The sequence below is a fragment of the Colias philodice genome, chromosome 12, assembly GCF_061535455.1.
Source record: "Colias philodice isolate Cphi_HAF_F1 chromosome 12, ilColPhil1 Martin Lab GWU primary, whole genome shotgun sequence".
Lineage (NCBI taxonomy): Eukaryota > Metazoa > Arthropoda > Insecta > Lepidoptera > Pieridae > Colias > Colias philodice.
In genome coordinates this window covers 757,325-782,843 of record NC_143097.1, presented here as the reverse complement: position 1 = coordinate 782,843, position 25,519 = coordinate 757,325, and the positions used below count along the sequence as shown (strand labels likewise).

General features: G+C 33.9%; 3 protein-coding genes across 4 annotated transcripts in view; all 3 read right to left on the bottom strand.

Moving 5' to 3' along the window:
- The window catches only part of LOC149483738 (netrin-1-like), a 131,276-nt gene extending 129,212 nt beyond the window's left edge, over positions 1–2,064 (bottom strand). The window contains exon 1 of one of the 2 annotated variants that reach the window (XM_089701947.1): positions 966–2,064. In XM_089701947.1, coding sequence (XP_089558073.1) covers positions 966–1,971 — 1,006 coding nt within the window. In that variant the 5' untranslated portion in view covers positions 1,972–2,064. The remainder of the gene's footprint in view (positions 1–965) is intronic. The other variant, XM_089701946.1, reaches the window with a different exon arrangement.
- A 4,066-nt stretch (positions 2,065–6,130) lies between these two features.
- On the bottom strand, positions 6,131–6,549 carry LOC149483737 (bombyxin A-1 homolog). The gene has a single exon (XM_089702004.1). The coding sequence runs from the start codon at positions 6,532–6,534 to the stop codon at positions 6,196–6,198; it is 339 nt and encodes a 112-aa protein (XP_089558130.1). The 5' UTR covers positions 6,535–6,549; the 3' UTR covers positions 6,131–6,195.
- A 6,411-nt stretch (positions 6,550–12,960) lies between these two features.
- LOC149483736 (uncharacterized) lies at positions 12,961–18,138 on the bottom strand. The gene has a single exon (XM_089701904.1). The coding sequence runs from the start codon at positions 18,136–18,138 to the stop codon at positions 12,961–12,963; it is 5,178 nt and encodes a 1,725-aa protein (XP_089558030.1).
- Positions 18,139–25,519: the final 7,381 nt, after the last annotated feature.

Sequence of the window (25,519 nt, the reverse complement as noted above, 5' to 3'; positions counted from 1 at the left end):
CTAATTCAAACTACAGTCCTAAGTACAGGTCTTTGTTATACCCATTATAGTGGGTTTTATGAGGGAATAGGCATGTGATACGATAGTATAGCCTTGTCGATAGATGTACTAAACTATTGGATCGATTTTGATGAATTTTGTGATGAAGAGAGATGTTCATGTGATACAGACTGCTTATAATTTAAACAATATGAACATATTTACTTTAATGTTTTTTTTTTGCTTTATCTAATATAGAAGAAATCAAAAAAATATTCATTTTAAACATTAGTGGCAAGTAAAATAATGTAAGTAAATAAATTTACGTATGTATGCCCACATAGAGAATTTAATATTTTGAACAAAATGAAATCTAAACAATATTCAGAATACACGCAAGCCGGTATTTTCAAATCCCTTGTCGCTGTTAGAACGACAATATCCATTCACTATACACATAATAGTCATTTTGTTGTATAAGATTTATCGTGTCCACAGATAAGTGCAATAGGATATTATCGTGTATCGATAAAAACGATACGATATATCGATACAAGATTTCGGCCATCACTACTAAGAACCCATTATTTCCATCATTAAAACATCCGCTCCAACAATCACTGTGTATTTATTATTTAATGATAACGCAAATATTTAATATCTTCCAATCTCATTTAAGCTATCGATAAACACAAAATTATGACCCTATAAAATTTAATTCGACAAGTAATGAGATAAAATTATAATTTCTTAATTGATATTATCAAGCTCATGTTTTTATGTATAATTCTTGATCATTCATAAATTATAGATTGGGATGTATAGATTATTTTTATGTAGAGAATACCGTATTAACCACATTATTCTAATATTTATATTATATTTTATATGGATTCCTTAGACATATACTTTAGAATTATTTGAACAAATTGCTTGATAAAACTAACATCTATCAAACTATCATAAAATAGGCTATTAAAACAAACCTTTGCATTCATTGGCGTCCCTTGCAGTAGCGCGTCCCCAGGGCCGGTCGAAGTGGAACGGCTTGCATCTCTCGCAATCTCGTCCAGCCGTGTTGTGCTTGCAGTCGCAGGCCAGCTGCATCGTCTGACCGTCTTCACCCTTTGTCGGAATGCATCTAGATGCGTGCCCATTGCATTTGCAACGACCACCGACTGCGAAATCCGAAACCGCGTAATGCTGCGTGCCAGAACCCGCCTGCTTCTTGTTATCCACCTCATCTCCTTCGTTAACCATGTGCAATCTGTTGAAGACCACTCGCACATCGGTGGCCGTCACCCAGTCTTGTAGCACAGGCGATATGTCGAAGTTGGCCGCGCTCGGGCGCCCCTCCAAAGTACTGAAAGCTAATCTCGCTCCGCCAGAATTCTCCCCCAATCTATGCGAATCAGAACACCTAGCTTCCTGCTCATTTGCAGATGTAACTGTCGCTTTATTTGGCCGCCCATATACCCGTCTACACTGGCTCGAGTAGAATTGAAAGGGCTGCCAAGTGATACCGTAATCGGCGCTCTTGTATATGGCCACAGAGTCAGGTCTTGCTGCTTTGGGACAAAACTGAAGACTGACATACGTAAGCTCATATTTCTTTCCCAAGGACAGAGTCAGAGACACGTTATCTGGTGGAGAATCGTAAGACGCCGGTGGTAGAGCAGCAGATCGCCAACAAGTCACGTCGTGCGGGTTGTTTAAGTCAGTTAAATGAGCTGGAGGGTGCCGTCTATCCGAACGAGCGGCATCACAAACTCGACAAGCATTCTCTGGGTTCTGGTCTCCTGGTGGATCGCACAAGCGCTCGGGGCCTCTCTTTCCACAGGTGGAAGAAGCGACGACGGGATTTCCAAAAGCGGCATTCACGAAATCTGGAATGCAGCGACGCGGTCGGCCGTCTTCATAGCAAGGGTCTGGGGGTGCAGCTGATAAGGCCAGGGCCGCGGTGGCGAGGAGAGCCACGACGCGGACGAACATGCTCACTCACTGACACTCACTCGCGGAACTAAGCGGCTGAAACACGTGCGCGCCGGTCGAAGGCCGCCGGCAGACTAACCGAGGGGCGGGAGCTTACGAGCTTACGCCGTACGCTCGCGACTTTGTTTGAGAAACTTTTTTATCGGTGAGTGAGAATTGATGATATTAGATACGGCAACAATAACAAAAGTTTAAATTGAAAACAACGCGCTGCAATCAAACAGCGTACACTTTCGCCATCAAATCGTATAGATTCGTATATGAGGTGGAAGAATGAGAGCCATAAAATTTTAAGGCCTTTGGGAAAGGAACTTTTAAAATCATATTCAACCTTATTCTAGTATCTATACTACTGTATTTATCTATTACTTCCTTTCTTTCAATATCTCTTACAGTGTTAATAAAAAAGGAGAGTTATAAAAATGTAGAGTCGCCAGACTATTGTTTCATTGCAATATTTAATTTAAAACATATTCATCGCAATTACAATTGTAAAAATTAAAACGATTGTACAAATAAAGCCAGTATACTAACGAGCAATTTAACTCAATTACCCTTGCCTTTTATAACGTATCTTAAACTTATTTTGTTATTTATTATTGCATTATTATAATATAAGCTCTAGGTGCATTTAAGTTATCTGTATTCATTCAGCTTAAAATTATCAATATCCAATTAAACATTTTCTCAAGTCCTTAAATACTAACAATACTAATTATTTTTTTAGGTATAATTCAGTTATCGCAAAACGATAAATTTTTAAGTTGTATAATACAAAATCCCATTAATTAATATACAATACTGTTCAACTGACTGATTAAAACTCATTTACATTATACTGTTTATTTAACAACGTATTAAAACATACATAATTAATAACTGATTGTATGGATACAAATCAACATATCAATAACATAATAACAAACTATGTATATAGATACAGCTGTTTCACGTACGTATTGACCAACGATGAATTAATTTTAGATACCTATTTAAAAATAATGAAAATAAAATTAATGATTCAAATAAGATCATGCGCTATTTACAATGAAAGCCATTTCGTTTTATACTACCCTAACACATGATAAGTATTTTTTAATGTGATCATTAAAATATACATTATCCAACCTAAAAATAAGTTTTCTACAAATATTCAATTTATTTATTTATTTTATTATTCTTGACAGCCTTACAATTATGTTCGTCCTCCTATACTTGTAAAACTGACTAACTAAATTAAATTTTCTATTCAGCTATTATTCTTTGATTTATAAACACAATCAAACAATTATACACGCAGATGTATTACCAATAGCACAAAAGAGGGCAACCCCAGACAAAAAGCACAGACTATAAATGAATTACGCAGTGGTGTGCCTGAAGTGTGTCTGGGAGTAATGATCTTGTGTCTATGCCTGTAGAGATTGTAATTACTAATTAGTGATTTTAAAGCTTAGTAGAAAAAGGTATATTTGCGGGACTTTTTAATAAATGAAAATGAAGTATCCTATCCTATCCTATCCTTCCTACTAATATTATAAATGCGAAAGTTTGTGAGGATGGATATATGTACACACATATATCCATCCTCACAAACGTATGTATGTATGTTTGTTACGCTTTCACGCAAATACTGAACCGATTACAATGAAATTTAGCACACATATAGAGAGTAACTTGGATAGGGGTTTATCCCGGAAATCCTACAGTAACGGGAACTATGCGGGATTTTCTTTTAAAACGCGGGTGAAGCCGTGGGCGGAAAGCTAGTTGAACATAAGGTATAGGTACCTACATTGTCTATATGAGCTTATTCTAGAAAATTCGTAAATTATAGATTACTATATTACTGTTGCATAGACATTCTCTATACTATCTTGATTTTCATCTCGTTCGTTTAGGAGCTCATTTTCAAGTAAAGCCGATCTTCAAATTAGTATGTTTATGAACAGACATACGTTTCACGTTTATAATTTTTACTGTATAAATACACTACTACTTCTTATATATAAAATTCTCGTGTCACAATGTTAGTCTGCATACTCCTCCGAAACGGGTGGACCGATTCTCATGAAATTTTCTGTGCATATCGGGTAAGTCTGAGAATCGGCCAACATCTATTTTTCATATGTACCACGGGCGAAGCCGGGGCGGACCGCTAGTTTCTATATATTTATTATATTTTATTTAATATACTTTGTTTATACCGTATTTATACAGTTAGTAATGCAAATGGTTTATTTCTAATTTCTCACTAAACTTCGAAATTACTTAGTCGATATTAATGAAATTCCAATACAGTGTTTACGATTTAGGTACTTGGTTTCTGATAACTAAATACAAAGCTTTGAAGTTGCCGGATAAGTTTTAGTGCTAATAATCCTATACTATTAGTATAAGGGCACAATTGTGTGTATTAATTTGTTAAGATAGATATTGATTAAAAACTATTAACACATAGTAGATAGTTAAAACAATTTAATATGTGACATAGTAGAAATTCGGTCTTTGAATTTCTTGAAATGAGCTTCATTATTATATTTTTAAAAGTCTATGTAAAAAAAGTTAATGTTAATCTAATTCATAACATTTAAGTATGCCCTCTTCACAAACATTTAAGAGTTCAATAATTTGCATGAATTTAAATCTGTTTCCCAGCACTAAGATACAAATTTATTATTTCAAATATACTTATTTTAGACTATTTTAAAAGTTACATGTACATACATCGACGAAGAATTTATAATCACACAGATTATCGGTCATACCCAAACTTGCCCCGGGGCAAACATAAGCTTGTGTCAAAAACATTGGATATTCCCGTAATTAGAGTCCCCTGGTGCCCCGGGCGAGCCGGGGCAAGGGACAGATACCCGGGCATGGCTAATTGGCTATCCGGCTATGTCAATATCGATATTAATAATGTATCCGAGACTTATTTGTATGTACATGAGATTCAACTTTGTAGACATTTTGTGACTTAAATATTTATTGACTGTCTGTGCCAATAGTAATAAAAAGAAAAAATAATGATAAAGTTTGAAAGGCTTGAATAAATATAATAGAAAAATATTAATGTATATCGCTTTTTAGATTTTTATTAGCAGAAATTAAGAAGGTAGAGCCAATATTTTAATAACTCAAAAAATAATGATAATTAAAAACGTACCCGGGCAAATAATTGTCCATTTAAAAATGTATGATACTAATCCTATTTATAAAAAATATCTAGCAATTAAATCACTATATTTAATATGAATATAGTCACCATTACTGTAGGTAATACAAAGATTTTTTGCCATATCCCTTGCTTATCCCTCATTTACACAAATTTGAACCCTCTCATTATTGCAGTCTTACTATAAATTAAACAAATAAATTTCAACATTGCTCTCCTTTTTGCCCATTTCGCAACAAACTCTACCACAAACACAACCTCGGTCAATGACCGTAACAAAATTAGAAAAACACACACAAATGTGACATTCATTACGCAAATGTAGGAAACAATCGACACCCCTTACACCCCCCCCTCCCCCCACACCCCTTAGCTTTTACTGGAAGGGTAACCTTTGAATCTGCAGAAATCCCAATGCTTTCACTGTAAAAGCTATTTATAGGTTCATACGATTGTATTGAATACCATGTTTTGTTCTCTGAATAAAGGTTTTTTCTATTATTTTTTATTGCTGCTATTTACATATATCTTATTAAAATTTAAGGTACATACAAACTCGTATAACGTTGGGTAACAAACTGCAATACGCCTTTACTGATATTTTTCTAGTTGCGTTTAAGAAAAGCACTATAATTGATAACATTACATAAATTATGATATAAAATTTGTAATTTACAAAAAGATATATCCGATATACCTATTAAAGTACACGTAATTAGTACATTACTCAACACATGTTTTAAAACGTAAATAAAAATACCTACCCTACATAAAATTTTATAAAAATACTAGCGGTCCGCCCCGGCTTCGCCCGTGGTATGTATGAAAAATAGATGTTGGCCGATTCTCAGACTTACCCGATATGCACAGAAAATTTCATGAGAATCGGTCCACCCGTTTCGGAGGATTATGCAGACTAACATTGTGACACGAGAATTTTATATATAAGAGATAGAGTAATAAAAAAACCAACAGTAAAATTCAACAACATCATTTATTCAAACATAACAATATACCATATAACACATCGATTCAACACTGATACATTAACAGTAACTTAACAGTTCGTTTTCTGAGCAGGGCTTCATACAGCACTCCATGACGATCTGGCGCTTACCGCGGCTGACGGCGCGGGCCCTGTGGGGGGGCAACCACGGCGCGGACTCCACTGAATTGGGGCTCATCTGTTGCTCCAGCCAGGGCCCTAGACCAGAACCTATGCGTGTCCTGTGCAGCCACGCCCACGCGCTGTCTCCTCGCTTCTCCTCAACACCTTCATAGTCACACATCATGGCCAACGCCATCGCCAGCCGCCGCCCGCAGTAAACATTTTGTTCAGCGGCCGCCAGCGCTGCAAGAGACAGGAGAATGATTTGAAGCTTCATTGTTCTACTTCCAAAGCACCGATGGAAAGTGTGATGTTGGTAGAAATTTTCGCGATTTTATACCAGTTTCAGGTCATTAATATTCAGAAGCCTATCCTAATGAGAGCTCAATATGTTAAGGTTAAGGTGGGCTTGACGTCGCACACTCGAGTGGTCGTGATATGAAGTGATAGCCGAGTGAATCTTCATTAATTAAGTGGGCGTCGATTTACTTATTCGAGAACAAAAAGTAGACACGTGTCTAAGGTGTCTGCAATATACCTATGAGACCTTAATCACTGCTAACCTAATTGTAACTAAATAGCATAATATTAACTTCAAAATATAGGCTTTTTGTGGTACATTCTGTTCAACCAGTGAGTTACCTAATGTAGAGTCAAAAGTTAGCAAGAATAAATTGTCTGAGCATTCTATCTCTACTTATTCTGCTTTTTAATGAAAAAAAAGCTTCAATGTAGATTCAATGTCGAGCCAATATATATATGTAATAGTTTTATGTTCAGAATTATTTCAGTACAGATCTGATTAAGATTTCGTACATAGTAGTTTTCTTCTTCAGTCAAGTCTTCAGCATTGAGATAGAACTATGTATGAATATGTTTATTATAGGTATTTACTGGTTTGCTTGCCCTATTTAAGTTTTTTTTTTATTTAAGTGAATGCCTTATGTATAACTTTTCTAAGAAATAAATGGTATTTGATAGCAAATCAATGTGTTTTATTTTAAACTAGCTTACCGCCCGCGGCTTCGCCCGCTTTGTCTAAAACCTAATAAACTATACTAAAACCTTCCTCTTGAATCACTATAAAAAAAACCTATTAAAAAAACCGCATCAAAATCCGTTGTGTAGTTTTAAAGATTTAAGCATACAAAGGGACGTAGGGTAATAGGGACAGAGAGAGACTTTGAGAGACTTTGTTTTATACTATGTAGTGATGTTTATTCAATTTACTACAATGTAATCAACGTTGGCAATGACGATTTTTTTTTTAGAAATAGAGCTCCTATCTATTACGTTTTATCCTCCTATCTATTATCTCCTATCTATTACGTCTATTATATATTTAATAAACGAAATGCATAGATTTCTCAGTAAATACATTTCCCTAATCGAAGTTGACGCCATTCCATCAATCAACCAATTTATACTCTGTCCATTATATTATTTGCTTTTTGACAGCTTCACGCCTATGTATAATTGTATTGTCTATGTTAAAATGTCATACAAATAATTATCGTACTTCATGGACAGGTCCCGCCCACTTAGTGATGCCTACACAGAATTATTCAATGATGGGTCGATAGATTAAAATAATCGATAGAAATACTCTGTAAAATATATCCGATACAGAAAAACTCTTCTATTATGTTATATAATTTAAAAGTAAAGACAACCAAATTGTAAGATAGAAACCAATAAATAATAAAATATTAGTTTAGTTTAGTTTTAACATACAATGCATAGATATGTGGTCTTATTATTACATATCTTATTAGTACGTTTACGTTGTAATTATTATTTACGTACCTGATTCGATTTATGATAATATTTTGACTTTATAATTGAAATGGTATCACAATCGATAATCTTTTGAACATCACTTCTGGTATCACCCGTCGAGCTGTCAAAAAGCAATTCTTATAGTGGACAGACTATAGTCATTACCTTTGAAACATTTACAAAATCGAGTTCATTTTATCGAATTAATCAAACGGAATCAACTCATTTATTTGTTACCTATACAGAATTCGGTTGGATATTCCGGAATTGTATTGGATGTAAAGTTGTTTCATTATGTTGTTATTTGTAGCTAGAGTTTATATTTATATTGTATTTTCGGGGAAAAATGAAAATGCGAACATCATTCAGCAAACTTCATAATATAAAAATAAATATGTAAATAAGATAATAACATATTTGTTCGAAAGAGATTTCTTGAAACTGGATTATTTGCTACAAAGTAATAAGTAATATATCATTGGAATATATATTTTTAGCTTTACGTACTCTATAAAAGTACAATCTTGTGAAATCACTACATATTAAAAAACAAAGTCGCTTTCTCTGTCCCTATGTCCCTTTGTAGGCTTAAATCTTTAAAACTACGCAACGGATTTTGATGCGGTTTTTTTCTATAGATAGTGAAATTCAAGAGGAAGGTATATTATTTATTAAGTTTTGGACAAAGCGGGCAAAGCCGGGGGCGGTAAGCTAATGGAAAATATATTAGAAATATAAGTCTCAATTACTAAATTGTTCCAATTCGTTTCAAGTCAAACGATTTCTACAAAATTACATACATACAGGTAAAGAGATAATTTAATTAAGTTTTATTTCAACGCAAACCTTTGAACCACTTTCTTATTAAACATCTTGATTCTTGACCTTTTCATTTCAACTTAAAAGATGACCCTTGGATCCTTTTCAATTCATTTCAATATGTTTTTCCTTTGTATATATTTGTTATACAATTAATCGGTTACATATTAATTAATATTCTGGGCTTTTTTTTGCTTTCGAAATCTTACCAAGATTAATATATTTTATGGAAACATATGTTGCTTTTTTATAAAAATTACCAGAAACTTTTGCAAATTCCGTGTCTCTGATGTATCTTTTGGTTGCCTTTGAAAAATATTGTAGGCATGCAATTTATATTTTATATGTGTAGGCATGGAAGTTTATATTTTATATTTTATACTGAGTATGTAATAAAAAAGGAAAACACGATACACATTGTTAACATTTCCCTCACCAATAAAAACAACCAAGATGGTATCATGACAATTTAACAATCCATTAAATATTATAATAATTGTGCAAAAAGAAAGTACTCTGTACACATAGTTGGTTCCCAGTATGAGCAAGTAATACATCTATAAAGGCCCGACATGTCCACGACAGATTGACGCAAAAACTGACTAGCTGCTAATCCTGACTGTTCCTGCTATGGACTATGGATATGCACAGAGTAATGAAACATAGAGACAGATTTATTTATTGATAAAAAAATATTAATCAAGTATGCGAATATGAAACCAAAAAGTAGTATTTCGTATTCCCGTTAATTAGTTATTAGGTGACCAGTCGAACTTTCTACTACAAACATGTATTTCATATATTTTATTAAGGTTTGGTACATTAATGTCTTGTTATTATGATATAAATGAGGAAAGTAGTGCCGGGAAATGAAAGATAATATGCAATACTTAATCACGAGGACTGAAATTATGAGACCATGTGAGATTCATCATAATTTTACTTCTTTTTCAAGCTCAAGAGACTGAAAATTTTAATGCATCTTATCCTTATGTAACTGTTAAAGATATCTAACATAAGACAACCAATCAAGAGCCATAAATATTTCAACGTCAGGCATGAATAACTTCATACAAACAGTACACCATAATGTTTGATCGAGCCCTGACAGAGGCACGGATTGGGCACGGCCTGGTCGCGACACGGTTCAGCGTAAATCAGCCTATACTTAGATATTGTACATCTTTTCCCATGAAAACTCTCTGAATCCATCTACTCTTCACAAACGTGTTCATTTAAGGCGTTGAATGCGTCGCAAAAACGCCGACTCCGTTTAGCCGACAATTACTTGCCGACGCCTACGTGTCCATCTACGTGCGGCCTATTCTGTAAGTCAGTCGATATTGTTGCGAAATAAAAACTTCGTATGAACCACTTTCATAATTGGTTATACTTTTATTTGGCTCGTCGGTTTATGGTTCTGAAATGGTTGGAGGTTTGATTCCCACTGCAGCAGATATTTTTAATAAGATTTTTTAATATATCAAATAATTATGTTATATGTGTTATTTTATGCATGAATGGGTATATGATACATTTATGTATATTCATATATTTTATAAATTGCTTAGTCATATACAGGGTGTCCCACTATTGGTATACTAAGCGCGAAGGGACTTATAGTTTTGCATACACTGATCACGTAAAAAATACTTAAACAACAAAATAACGTCAAAAAAATTTTGCTAAATTTTTCCTGAAAATTCATGTTTTCTTCTCTAGCTTAGCGCAGCCGGCTTAAACCGTTTCTCTAATATGAGCATTTTGTCTATGAAAACATAATCTTAAACGATAGCTCACGTGCTGATGGCAAAGTTGGGCGGGGAGCTTGGAATGGGTGTACAACATAGAGTTTTAAAAATACATCTATTTGAAAAAAAATGCGTCTGGAATTTTATAAGTATTTTTTACGTACTCAGCGTATGCCAAACTATAACCTTCTTTGAGCTTAGTATACCAACAGTGGGACACCCTGTATATTTAGCCTTAAAGTTATTTTCACACATTTGAATTACTTTAATAAAAATATATTTGCTTGACTCTACGACTCTACAATCCTCTTTGATGAATCTTTTCTGAACAAATTTGCATTTTTTTAATTATATCATCCTAATACAGTGTCATTTAAAACATAGCAGTTGAAAAGTTACTAATACTTGTAATATTAACACATACAAACTACAAAGTAATGTCAATGAAAAAAAATTATGTAAAAATTTTAAAACTAAGAATTTTTAATCCAATTACATACTTATATTCGAATCTATTCTATACATTACATAAAATCTCAAAGAAATATCAACACAAGCATGATTAATTACAACGACAAGAAATCAATTTATCTATTCAGAATAATCAGATAACGTCCAATAAATTCCTAGTTAAAGTATTAAAATTCCTGTTTGTTAGGCCTTGGTCATACTAAGTAACAAGATAAATAATTATTTATTATTTTTGTTGTATAATTTAATAACTTTAAATTAGATTAACCAAGGAATTCGTTAGCGTACTACAGTAGAGCTTTTGAACTCATACAAAATATTACATTTTTAACATTTTAATACTTCCATGGTTTAACCAATCAAATATTACGTATCAAATATATTTTCTTGGAGACTCAATAAAAATAAATTTTGACCACTTTAATTTTTTATATTCTTCCGTGAAAAATTTCATCATTAAATAAGCTAATTAAAAACAACACAAACTGAAAAATACTCTAGCAAATAAACTAGCGATACATCAGCATATATTTAATTATGGAAACATGCAAATTTACTCTCTTAATTTTTATCTAGCAAAAGATAAAATATCTTATAAACATATTTTTGAGTCAAATAAACTTTATTTTATTTAAAAAAATATCTTCTAAACAAAACATATACCTAATATGTCTATATAATACAAATGAATCGCAAAATGTATTGCTAAGCACAAAACTCGAGAACGGCTGAACCGATTTAGTTTAATTTTTTTTTTTATTATAATCCTTGAAGTACATGTTTCTTATGGAGAGAAAACGTAAACATGTACCACGGGCGAAGCCGGGGCAGCTATTTTCTAATAGAAAAATGCATAGTAAATCTTGTTATCAGTTCGCAGCTTAAAAGCTCAGCTTTGTGCACTTTTTGCATCATTACCAATTAGGATAGTTGCTCAGTGACGTCACATACCAGTATTGACGTAACATGGTGGGTAAAACGAATATGGACGTGGTCTAAAAAAGTTATTAGTGTAATTAATTGATGAGTACGGTTTCTCGAACGAAATATTTTTCCATGCTCAGGGAAATGAACGGAAGATAATGGTATGCGAGGAACTCAGTGTGTAACTGTTTAAACGTACAAAAATATGTAACTGTATTGAAATTATATTTATTAGAACAAAAACTTTCCAAGATGTTATAAGTTATAGGTTTCTTGCTTCACCGAGGTTAACAGCTTACAGCTTGTACATCAAAATTCATTTAATTCAGTTCAGCGGTTAAGGTGTAAAATTCTTTCTTTCTTTAGATGTTTCTATGTTTTTATGTTTTGTTATTAACAAAGATATACATTAAACCATCAGTGTACCAATCTTACTAATTAACTAAAGCAAAGTTTTGACCTTAAATACCAAGACGACATTATACAGTAAACAATAATTACAAATATACGAACTATAAAACTAAGGAATTCGGGCTTACATGCCAAATAGTTCGTTCTAAATAACTAAATAAATAAACTCATTGTGTCTGCTTTTGCATTGTTTGTAAATATTAAAGCTAAATTATTGCCAAAATAACCACTCCAACTGTTTAATGTATTAAGGTTCAAATTAGCTCAGCAGAGGGATATTGAAGAAAAAATACGTGTATTCACTTTGACTGTTTATTTCATACTAGATTTAAAGTAATCATATCTCTTAATACACAACAAAAATTCAATGTATTGTAAAATACGCTTGAACATACCGGCGGCCAAAAACAATAGTTTTTATACAGTAGTAAAATCAACATGAACTCATCTAATAACATTCAAATAAATTTATACAACAACTATAAATAACATATTAGTGGACTGTAAATTTGTAAATAACAATTGTGTATAAATGTAAATCAAATAAACTAACAATCTTTAGGCAACGCTATCAATTTGTATAATGGCCGTTTGAACTCGTGATTACCCTGGCACTGTATCGTCACCACACGGACATGGTTATCTGCCCCAGGATGTAGATCCTTTACTCTTCCCATAAGCCATCTTGTGGGAGGCATGTTATCTTCTTTAATTATCACCATATCTCCGATTTGAGGTGATGGTACGCTGACATGCCACTTGTAGCGTTGTTGTAGTGTATTCAGATATTCCAGTTGCCACCGGCGCCAAAAATCCTGCGTCATTCTCTGTACAAGTTGCCATCTGGACAAAACATTAATCTTTACATTATCATAGTTAGTGTCGGGTACGCCGATTAAAGTTTCGCCCACTAGAAAATGACCAGGCGTAAGGGGTGTATCCATATCATCATTGGCTTGACATAACGGGCGAGAATTCAAACAAGCTTCAACCTGGGCCAAGAGAGTACACATTTCCTCATACGTCAAGGTGCTGTTCTTACTAACTCTATTTATGTGCCTCTTTGCAGATTGAACGCCTGCCTCCCATAGACCTCCGTATGATGGCATTCTTGGCGGAATGAAATGCCACGTTGTTCCGTCGTTTTCTAAAACTTCGGCTATTTCATTCGAAATATTACTCTTGCCCGTACTAAATAGATCTTTGATCTCCTTAGCTGCGGCTACAAAGTTAGTTCCATTGTCGCTCCAAAGGTGAGCACAGTGGCCTCTGCGAGCGACAAATCTTCTAAACGCAGCTATAAACGCTTGTGAAGTAAGATCTGTCACAGCTTCCAAATGTATAGCGCGTGTCGCCATGCAGACAAACAAACATATATAACCTTTAGTCGCATGGTGACCACGTCCCTTAGATGTTCTTATCCACACGGGACCAGCATAATCGACTCCACTGTTGATAAACGGCCGATGTCTATTGACTCGCATTGCTGGTAGCTGACCCATGAACTGGCTCTTCACTTTAGCCTTGTCTATAATGCATATCTTACAATTGCGAATACATTGCTTTACTGCCGACTTCACTCCAATCACCCAATATTTTGTTCTAATGTAAGTTAACATTAGTTGTATGCCACCATGGAGCGTTTTTGTATGTGCTTCGTTAACTAACAACCTTGTAATGTGTTGATGACTCGGTATTATAATTGGATGTTTAGTTGTATCTGACAGTGATGCATTCTGCAACCGGCCTCCTACTCTCAAAAGGCCTCTTTCGTCTATGAATGGAGCTAATGTTATAAGTGTACTTCGTTTCTTCACTCTTCCTTCTTTCTTTAGCGCTTCTACATCTTTTTCATAAACCAAGTTTTGATAATATCTTATGCATTCTTCTAATATGTATTCCATTTCATTTGATGTTAAATAATGATGTGTTTGTGTTGTCCGTTTCTTACCAAATCTTCTACAATATGCGAGTACCCGTTTCATTCTTGATATAGTGGAAAATCTCTCCCAAATTGGCTTTTCTTCTATAGTAACATTACATTTTAGCTTCTTCATTTCTAAATCTATTTTTGGAACATCACATCTCTCAAGTTGAAGGTTTGTTTGTTGTAACCAAACCGGTCCCATCCACCAAATCTCAGAATCTACTAGATCACATGCGTCAATGCCTCTGGTTGCAATATCTGCAGGATTCTCGGCAGATTTGACGTGTCTCCAACATTCGTTATCCAAGACTCGTGTTATACTTCCAACCCGATTTGCAACAAAAGTCTTCAAGTGAATCGGTTGACATTGTAACCATGAAAGTACAACCATTGAATCCGTCCAGGCGAATATTCTATTTTTAGGTATCTTGAGTACTTCCACAAGATCTTCAATCAGCTCCGCTAGTAGGGCTGCAGCGCAAAGTTCCAATCTAGGTACCGATATTTGCTTTAATGGTGCAACCTTAGTTCGTGATGCAAGTATAGTTACATGTACTTTCTCTTCATGCATAACTCTCAGATATGTAACTGCAGCGTAAGCTTGAGCAGATGCATCTGCAAAACCGTGTAATTCAACTTCGTCATTATCAAGTGTAGTTTTTAACCAACGTGGTATCTTGAGGTTTTGCAAATGTGTAAGTTGTTCTCTGTATCTTATCCACTCTTCGCGTAAATCCGGTGTTAGTTTATCGTCCCATCCTAAGCTGCATAACCACAATCTTTGTATTAAAATCTTCGCAGTAACAATTACAGGCGAAAGCCACCCAAAAGGATCAAAAAGTCGAGCCACATCAGATAGAATTGTTCTCTTTGTTACAGGAAGCTTCATTTCTGGTAAGTTTACTGATACTTTGAATGCATCATCCTTTCTATCCCATGTTAATCCGAGAATTCTTATTACATCATCTAACTTTATATTTATCTTGTCCCTTGTATCAATATCATTTCTTTGTAAATATTTCAATACTTCTTCTGAATTACTAGACCATTTTTGCATTTGAAACCCTCCTTTAGCTAATATCTCTGTTATTTCTTTACACATGTTCTTTGTCTTCTCAATATTTTCATTTCCTGTCATGAGGTCATCCATATAGAAAGCCTTTTTAATAACATCAGTTTCCGTATAATTATGCAACTCATCATCTGCTAATTGTAGTAAAGTACGCACAGCTAAATAAGGAGCTGCTGCTGTACCAAAGGTTACAGTTGTTAGGTCATATTCTTCAATTTGATCATGAGGATTATCTCGCCATAAGATGCGTTGTAAAGGTGTATGTTTAGCAGTCATGTTGATCATTCTATACATCTTAACGATGTCCCCCACAACACATATCTTATGCATTCGCCACGCTATAATTAAACTTCTGAGGTCTGGCTGTAACACAGGTCCAATCATCATACAATCATTTAATGAATAGCCATTAGAACCCTTAGCCGATGCATCAAAGACGACTCGTACCTTCGTCGTTTCTTTGTCATCACGTATTACTGCATGATGTGGCAGATAAATAGCATTATCGCTATTGACATTCTTTACCTGTTTCATGTGACCCATTGCCTTGTATTCATGTATAACCTTTGTATATTCTGTTTTCAAATTATCATCTCTTTCAAATTTCTTTTCTAGTTGTGTAAATCTTCTCATAGCTTGCTCTTTTGTTTTTCCACATAATTTAATCGTGTCTTCTATACTTTGTTTTAACGGTAAATGTACTTCATATCGTCCTGTTGAATCTCTTCTTGTTGTATTTTTGTAAATCTCCTCACATAGTTCTTCTTCTTTTGTTTGAATCTTCTTCTTTTTGTAGACATCTGTTTCTATTTCCCAGAACCTTCTAAGTAAATCATTATCTTCTGCGACCATCCTTGTTATATGTAGTGTTATTATATTGTGTTTGTTATCTATAACCTTTTCATCTCTTCGACCTGATATAATCCATCCCAAACGTGTTTTCTGCACCACTAACCCATCTGATAATTTTACCAATCCTTCTTCTATAATTTTGCAATAGACATCCGCTCCCAACAACATGTCAATTCTTCCTGGTGTATGATAGGTAGGGTCAGCCAATGGTAACATTTGGAGCTCTGAACAGTTCGTCTTGATGTGTGTTGAGGGCAAACTTGTTGAAATAGTCTTAAGAATGTAAGCCCTGACTTCAATACTACCATCTTCTTCCTTCCATCGTGACGAAACTGTGAGATCGACTAGATGTTGTATTTGTATACGATTTTCTTCTCCCACTCCTGAAACTACACCGTTGATTTTGGATTTTGTACAACCCAAAAGTTCCGCTGCTCTCGCAGAAACGAATGTTGCCTCTGATCCCTGATCAATTAAAGCACGAAGCATGTGTGTGTAACCGTTCTTCGCTTTAACCATAACTTGTGCTGTCGCTAACAATACTTGTTGATCGGGTTGTTCTCTACAGAAGTGTGCTGTTGTAATGTTTTGTTCTGGTTGTGGTTGTTCATCTTCGTCCGTATGTGTCAGTCTAACCTTATGTAAAAGTGAATGATGTTTTCTTCCGCAAACTCGACATGTTTTCCTTTGTTTACATCGGTATACATTATGATTCGGTTGAAGGCAATTGTAACATAAATAATTCTTCTTCACAAACTCTTGTCGCGCATCAACCGACTGATTCACAAATTCCTTGCAGTTGAATATGTAGTGCTCACCGTTGCAATAAGTACATGATACCGGTGAAACACGAACATGTGGTGTTTGATAAATATCCCGGCGGCCGTCTTCGACTGTGGCGTGATGTGACTTATAAGTTGAAGATTTCTCCCTAGTAGATGTTGTTACTGGCGTGACAAGTTCAAGTGTACGAAACTTAGCTTCAAGAAACTTCTTCAGTTCTAACCATGTAGATAGTTCATCACTTCCATCCTTGTGTGTAAGTTCCTCCCAGTCCTTTAACGACTCTGTATCCAACTTCTGCCCCACCAGAAATATTATTATAGGATCCCAAGAATCGGTGTTAAAATTCAAATTATTAAGGCTCTGTATGCACTCTGTTGTTGTATCTAATATTGCTTTAATTTGACTTGCAGACTGGTTCACTACTTTCTTTTGGTTAAATAATCTTTTTAAAATAGAAGTAACGATCATCTTTTTGTTTCCAAATCGTCCCTTTAATGTATCCCACGCTTGTTTATAATTCGACCCGGTAATAGGTATATTTCTTAACAACATCTCGGCTTCACCACAAACACTTGTTTTCAAATAATGTAATTTCTGTACATCCCCTAATGAAGTGTCATGAACGAGCGCTTTAAATAAATCTTGATAAGTGGGCCAGTCTTCATATCTTCCCGAAAAAGTTGGTAATTGTATCCTGGGTAAATTAGAAAACGATTGTTGACCTTCTACGCCTGTTATTGACATATCACACGGCGGAGCGGGTTGATTCGGTTGTTTCAGTTTAATTAATAAATCCCGTAAGTCGGCTTCTAAGTTGAGATACAAATCTTCATATAAATAATATTCTTCGTTCAGGAAGTATGTCAATATTCCCTTCTGTTCCCGTGGCGTACACTTAACAAGACCGTTGTGAGCTTGCTTAAACGATGCCCAATACTCTTCAATCGTCTGCAATCGCGCTGTGATATAACCTTCCGTTAATCGCTGCTTAGGACACTTCTTTAAGTTTGTTTGTGTTTTTTGTAAAGTACTAGCTAAGTCTTCCAATGTACTTAAATATCCACTTTGTTCCACAGTAGGCGGCGACATTTTTTATATTCGTAAATAGTAAGTAAAATCTTCCAATAATCAATCTTCACAAATGTTATAAAACGTAATTATAACTTGTTTACATTAAAAAACTGCACAATACCGATGCGAAGAACACCCGTGTTATCTAAGGAATGTCGTCTTTTGTCTTCGCTAGTCGAGCTCGCTAATCCCTCCATTCAATATAATCCGGCATCGATGGTCCATATGTTTATTGTGTTAAGGTTCAAATTAGCTCAGCAGAGGGATATTGAAGAAAAAATACGTGTATTCACTTTGACTGTTTATTTCATACTAGATTTAAAGTAATCATATCTCTTAATACACAACAAAAATTCAATGTATTGTAAAATACGCTTGAACACCAACAATAACTAATATAAAAACACTTCTATATTATTATTGGTATTATTTACAGGTAAAGCTTGAATGATTTTCAAAACTTAATTTACTTAAGTAGGTATTTAGTTTTTCTAGACACAGTCAAGACACGTTAACATTAAACCTACGAACTGAAGCAGCCTGCACATGTAAGCGAAGTCCCGTGTCCACAAGTGGGGTAAGGGGCATAGGTATGCATACATCTGTTTCACTGATCGATTTTCTTTGGAGACAAGTAGGTGATCAGCCTTCTGTGTCCTGCCAAACAGAGATTTTTTTTTCTTCGTCTCCACCGGGAATCGAACCCAGGACCCCGGTCCTACGCTCGTCAACCACTGTACCAAGGAGGCGGAGGCAGCAATAATAAACCTAATCACAAACCACTTGCAAAACTCCATAACATTTGAACTCCTGGCTTCTAACCGTTCCCATTTGCATTCCTGACATAAAAACCCAGCAATTACCATTACCGTAAACGTCCAACTTTGTGTCCGTTTAGCCAAACACCTAATTGGCTATTAGCTACAGATTAATCCTGGCAACTCGCCAGAATACAACGCTAAAAACAGACGTTAAAAAAAATAATGGGAAAATGAGTGATGACACAAGTGACCATGTGTGGGTAATTAATAGCTCGTCATTGTGTGCATGTGTGCGTTGATTGATGTATTGTGATTAGGTATTGATTTTTTCGAGAACTTCCAAATGTTTAAGAAAACAGAACGAACAGTATGATAGGAAGTTTTAAAACAGACGCTTAATGTTGAAAATACTGTTTTCAATATTGTTTTTAAACATTATATAATATTACAATTGTATACACATTAGGGTTACGTTATAAACAAGAATAAATTTAATTATGATCATATTGTTGTCTCAAGGCTAGAAAAAAGGCTGCAAATATCAAGACATAATAAAAGAGGTGAAGCTATTAATAAAATTATATTTATTTACGTGTTATGACTGCTTCATAAGAAAAAATAAAATCAGACAAATTATTTTAAGATGATTGTCCCATTATTCTTTCAAGCCCTACAATAATATTTAAACGGCGCCCACACTGTCTACTAACACAAATAATTATTTTTAAACTATATTATATCCTATAGCATCTTGCTTTTAGAATAATCGACGCAAACACTTAACTCGAATAAATATTTTGGGAGAATAACCTAAAAATATCGGAATACTCGATAATAGCAATTGTTGTTGTTGTAAATAATTATATCCAGTAAAAGTTCGCATAAATATAATCGTCTATCCAAATAGCATCATCGGCGAATCTCTATAGAAACAGATGGAAAACTACTCTTGAGATAGATAAGTAGTTTACAAGTACATGCACAATCTTAGGGCCTTTCCAGTTTCCTTGTTATCATAGAAAAATAAACATTTATTTATCTATACTTAACTTACAGAATATACTCAAAAAATCCAATAAGGCTTTTTCCAAACGCACGAATAACGTCAACTCAAATACGCTAATCTGAGACCTCGCTATTATACATATATAACAAGTACTATTATATAATTATATAAACGTCAGATATATAATCATCATAAATAGATGAGACAATTATTTAATAATCACAAGAAATACACGTATTACATATATATAGTAGTAGGTATCCTATCCTATCCTTTGCGAAAGTTTATGAGGATGGATGTATTGTATGTGTGTATGTTTGTTACTCTTTCACACAAATACTTCTGAGCCGATAACAATGAAATTAAGCACACTATTATAAAGGGTAACTTGGATTAACACATAGGATAGGTTTTATCCCGGTAATCCTACGGGAACTGTAACTATGCGGGTTTTTCTATGAAAACGCGGGAGAAGCCGCGGGCGGAAAGCTAGTATAGTATATATAGTCCCTAGTAACAAAGTATAGACGTATCAAAGGCAAGTCCTCAATGTATGGAAAGCTCATCTCACCACTGTCGAGTGGCTGTCAACGGGATTCGATACTTGTACCAAGTACATATCTACGGTAATATTGGACTGTTTGTTTGTTGATATAAATATCGGGAATTGCTGGTATGAATCAAATTCCTTAGGGTATATTTAGGTAATGAACTGAATGATTTGTCAATTAGTGAGACATATAGAGCTTTTGGGTAAAAAATAACATTTATTCCAGAGAAACGATAATATACAAAAATTTTAAATATATCTATGTCTATAGAATTATCTATATTTTTTTCTTTCAATTTACCTAATGGTGAAAAAAAGATTTCCATGTAATATTAGTTTTTAGGAATATTAGTTAGTTATTTTCTTTAATCATTTTCAATCTTCAAAAAAATTCATTTCAAACAAATATTTTTATTAAAAATATTGGTATAAGGTTTAATATTAAATATACAAAATTAATAATATCAAGTTACACTTATAAGAAGTCGATTGATCACTCAAGAATACGATGACCCCTTGCAGATTTGTTACAAAGATGTTATTGATTTTTTGTTAGTCTGTAATTATCTTAGGCTTCACCTGACGTTAAGTGACACCAATAAGTATCTCTTTAATAACTAATGTATTGAAGTATACCTAGATTTAAAACCAATTATAAAAAAATATGTTAAAAAAAATTAAAAACAAATCTTATCATTGCAATCTAAGCAGAAAATAACACCTAGAATAAAACATCAATTCAATTGTAATAAAACTAAATTATAACAACGCAATAAAAAAAAACATCTAGTTTTACTATCCATATTGCTGCTTGGCTTCATGGAGGAGCTCTGGTGGTTTCAGTTTTAGCTGGTTTCCCCCACCTCCCTCTCTCACGCAAAATAGGCGCTTGACGTCGAGTTGCGGAGAAATGTGCGTATATTATATATTATACTATCCACTTGAAAAAGTTAACTATTCCTATGAAAAATTTTACAATATCAATTTTCAATGAAAAGGATAATATTAACCACAATAACGCAAATAACTAACTTATATTATAATAGTCATATATCATAAAAATAACATGTCCCGTAATCTCCCATTCAAAAAGCAAATAAAATTAATAAATGATACATTAATCTCTCAATATAAGCCCAAAATATCCCACAGTTCCTGGCAAAACCCACGGTCTGAGGTTATTTCAGCCAGAATCGTGAAAATTATTAATATTGCTTATTCTATCGCATTTAGCTGCGTTCTGAATCATTCCAATATAAATGTGTCAAATCGTATTTAGTTCGTTTTTTCTTGTTTTTTAAACGATTGCCTTAAATATTTTGTTGACAATACCGATCTGTCTTGGTAGGTTTACCTGGAATAAATTTTGTCAATTTATAATGATTATGAGCAGTAATTTTATATCATAGATTACTTTTCATCCAGATACTAAACAAAGCCTGAAATAAAAAGCATTGTCATTTCACCTATGTTCAAGTGTCGTCCAAAACTAAAAAAACACATTTTCATTCGCAACAATCCATTTCTAGAAGTTCCAAAACTAAAAAAGAAAACAACTACAAAAACCATAAAAATAAAAAGATCGATTAACCAACAATACCAAATAAACATCACTGTACATGCGCAGGCGCATGACGCGCGGATCGATAGCGCAGCACGGATTAAGCGCGCGTTGTCTTTTTATCTGTCCGTCCGCACCTCGTAACTCGCCGCTATTTATGAGTCTGTGCCGCTCGAGCAATATCTTAATGTTGCTGATCTGAACTCATTATTTTGAATTACTTGCAGCTTGTGTACATAATTATTTGAATTCGTTGATTATTGTATATTAGCTGTCACGAACGAAATACTTAAACAGTTTAGTGGTTACTGCAGTTATTTTAAACTGTGTTTTGTAATATAAATGGAAAGCACTAATTTTATTTTTATTCCGCCGCCGTTGTTCCGCCTTTCTACATTAATCAGGCACTACAAAAATGTATAGGTAATAGGTATTTAGGTATATTATCCTTGTAATAAATACTTACCACTAACCATCATCATCACTACATAGTATAAAACAAAGTCGCTTTCCCTGTCCCTATGTCCCTATGTCCCTTTGTACGCTTAAATCTTTGAAACTACGCAACGGATTTTGATGCGGTTTTTTTTAATAGATAGAGTGATTCAAGAGGAAGGTTTATATGTATAATAATATCCATTAAATAGTGGAGAAGTACTGTTATTTTTGAGGTTTCTAATGTGATGTCGTAAAAAATTACATTTTTTCCGCTTACATTGCAAACGCAGGCTGAACCCTACGAGTTTTATCAAAATAATGTACTAAGTATTATAAGTACACATTGAAAAGGTCTACAGAAAAGTTCGCGATGGTATATGTCTATCTCTTATGGATAACCCACAATAACTTTTTTTGTCATTTACTTTTTACGACAAATAATGGCTAATTTTCGATGCGATTTTAACCAATACAGCATTAATCCTTAACCAATTAAATACCTTGAATACATTGTTCATTTAATATAGATCTATATGGCCCTTTACACCGTATGATTTAAGTGAATATTTTCGAAGATATTACAGATTTAAAAATTGCGGGACGTAGCGTTTGCGGCGGCACCGGCCGGCCGCCCGGCTATATATTTTCCGTGCGAAGCCGGAGCGGGCCGCTATGTTTTTATATACAACGTTCACAGTTTTTCTGTAGTGTATTTAGTATCAGCATTGCACCCGTGCGAAGCCGGGGTGGGTCGCTAGTATTATATATAGTATTTCATAATGTTAAACGTTACGGTGGATTTATATCAGGTGAGCGAATGCTAATTCTAACCCCACTATGTCAAATTCTTTTAGTCTTACCAGGCGTAAATCATTCTTTCGTTGTTCTTATAGTGTGTTCGTAAAGATTCTATGGAATGTTCTTATACTGAACAACACGGAATACGAGTTTTCGTTTACACTTAAAGATCACGAAATAATGCGCTTGCTCTAGCTCTATCTCTATGTTCGTTTGATGTGAATGCACCGTTATAGAACATATCCTTCAAGGTAAGTGATTGGTAAGTATATTTATAAGTGTTTTATGCAAAAACAGCAGTTTTATTCCACCAAGTAAAGATGCGAAAGTTTGTGAGGATGGATGTATGTGTATGTGTGTGCATGTTTGTTACTCTTTCACGCAAACACTACTGAACTGATAACAATGAAATTTAGCACACATATAGAGCGTTAATTGGATTAACACATACGATAAATTTTATCCCGGAAATCCTACGGGAACGGGATCTATGCGGGTTTTTCTGTAAAAACGCGAGCGAAGCCGCGGGTGGAAAGCTAGTTATCTTATATTTCACATGGCATTTTCAAACATTAAAATACAATTTAATAACACCATTAGCGTCGCATAATTACGAATTCACAAAGGTGCAAATTGGACAAGTACACATTATAACATTATGGAGAAATTAAATTTATTCACTGAAATGCCTCATTTATATAAAATGGACGCGAAATTATTGATTTAACTAAATTTCAATGAAATTGATACTGTTACTGCATAATTTATGAAAATATTAATTACATTGCGTTTAACAAATACAATTTTGTTTGTTGGGATACCTAATATTCGCTAAATTAATAAAACCACCAAATTGCGCTACTCACTCATTACATACGAAACAAAATATAGACTCGGAAAAAACTATACATACCAACTTTTACGGAATAAAAAACTTAAAATAAGATAGTGTTCTTCAATTTTAACGAGACATTTTTATTAGTTTTCGTCTCTACCTATATAAGGAAACAGTAAACACAATGAAAACCCAAAGTTATGTATTAAATTTATCATTTCATTGTTATTATTTCACTACAAAACCCTAGACAATTAAAGCCTCTGAAATTGAACTTAAAGCGACGTCAACATAAACACCTGCGACCAAAGTCTACTAAAGTCTACAAAACAGACGTAAATTAGGATGAATAGAAAATGTTCTAATATTAGCTTGAAATTATTATAATTATTTACTTCTACAGTAATTAGGTATATTATAAAGATTTGAGAAATAAATTGGCTTCGAAACTACTGAATCGATTTGAACAGCAGAAAGCTACTTTATACCTGAGTCATGAGTGACATAGACTGTATTTTATTTTGTTTTTCATCCAGATCTTCGGGTTCAGCCGATACAATAAATAATATTGTGGTAATATTATAAAGTAATATGATTTTTCCTGTTGGAACGATGTATTGTTTTCATTTCACAATAACAATTATTAAAATAAATATTCCACGAATTATAAAACGTCTAGACAATTTTTACAAAATTGTGTCTCATGATAATATATTATTAAACTGAATATTTTTTTACTGGATGATAAATTAAACACCGACACTTGTTTGTTTGTCTGTCCCGCTCTGGGGGCGCTTATCGGAACGGCTGTAAATTTTATGGCCCTTGAACAAACTCGGAATCAAGTGATGGTATAAATCGTATAATATGTTACACAATATACGATTTGTCGTGTCGTGTCGTGTGAGATAAAAACATCGTCATTGTTTAAAATTATATTAGGCATATAACCATCAAATTAACATGACAGGCGGAAAGACGATGGTTCGAACCCCCCTTCGTGATCGATTTTTTTCTATTATTTAAAAAAATTACATCAAGTTAACAGTTTCTTCGATGTCGTGAACATTTCCTTGTCAATTATCCTCATAAATTTATTTATAGGAGAAAAACAATTTTAGAATTACTAGACTTTTACAGAAAGGATAGAGCAATAAGTTAATAATAAGACCACATATAGGTACATACATATTGTAGTTTTTTTTAATCCTCTGCAACTGTTGTCCTATATCAAATAGTTGTATCGTATCGTATACTATAAAGGGCTTCACAGATTAAAAACATTTTCTTGTACGTTATTCTGTTTTATAACATTTTTACTGCTTTCCTTGTATTGTTTAAACGAAATAGCGACGGTTACCTACTCTTAAATAAGCCATTAACAATAACAAACATTCTTTATAATAAAACTGTTTTATGTAACTTCGATAAAAAAATTAGATAATCGTAT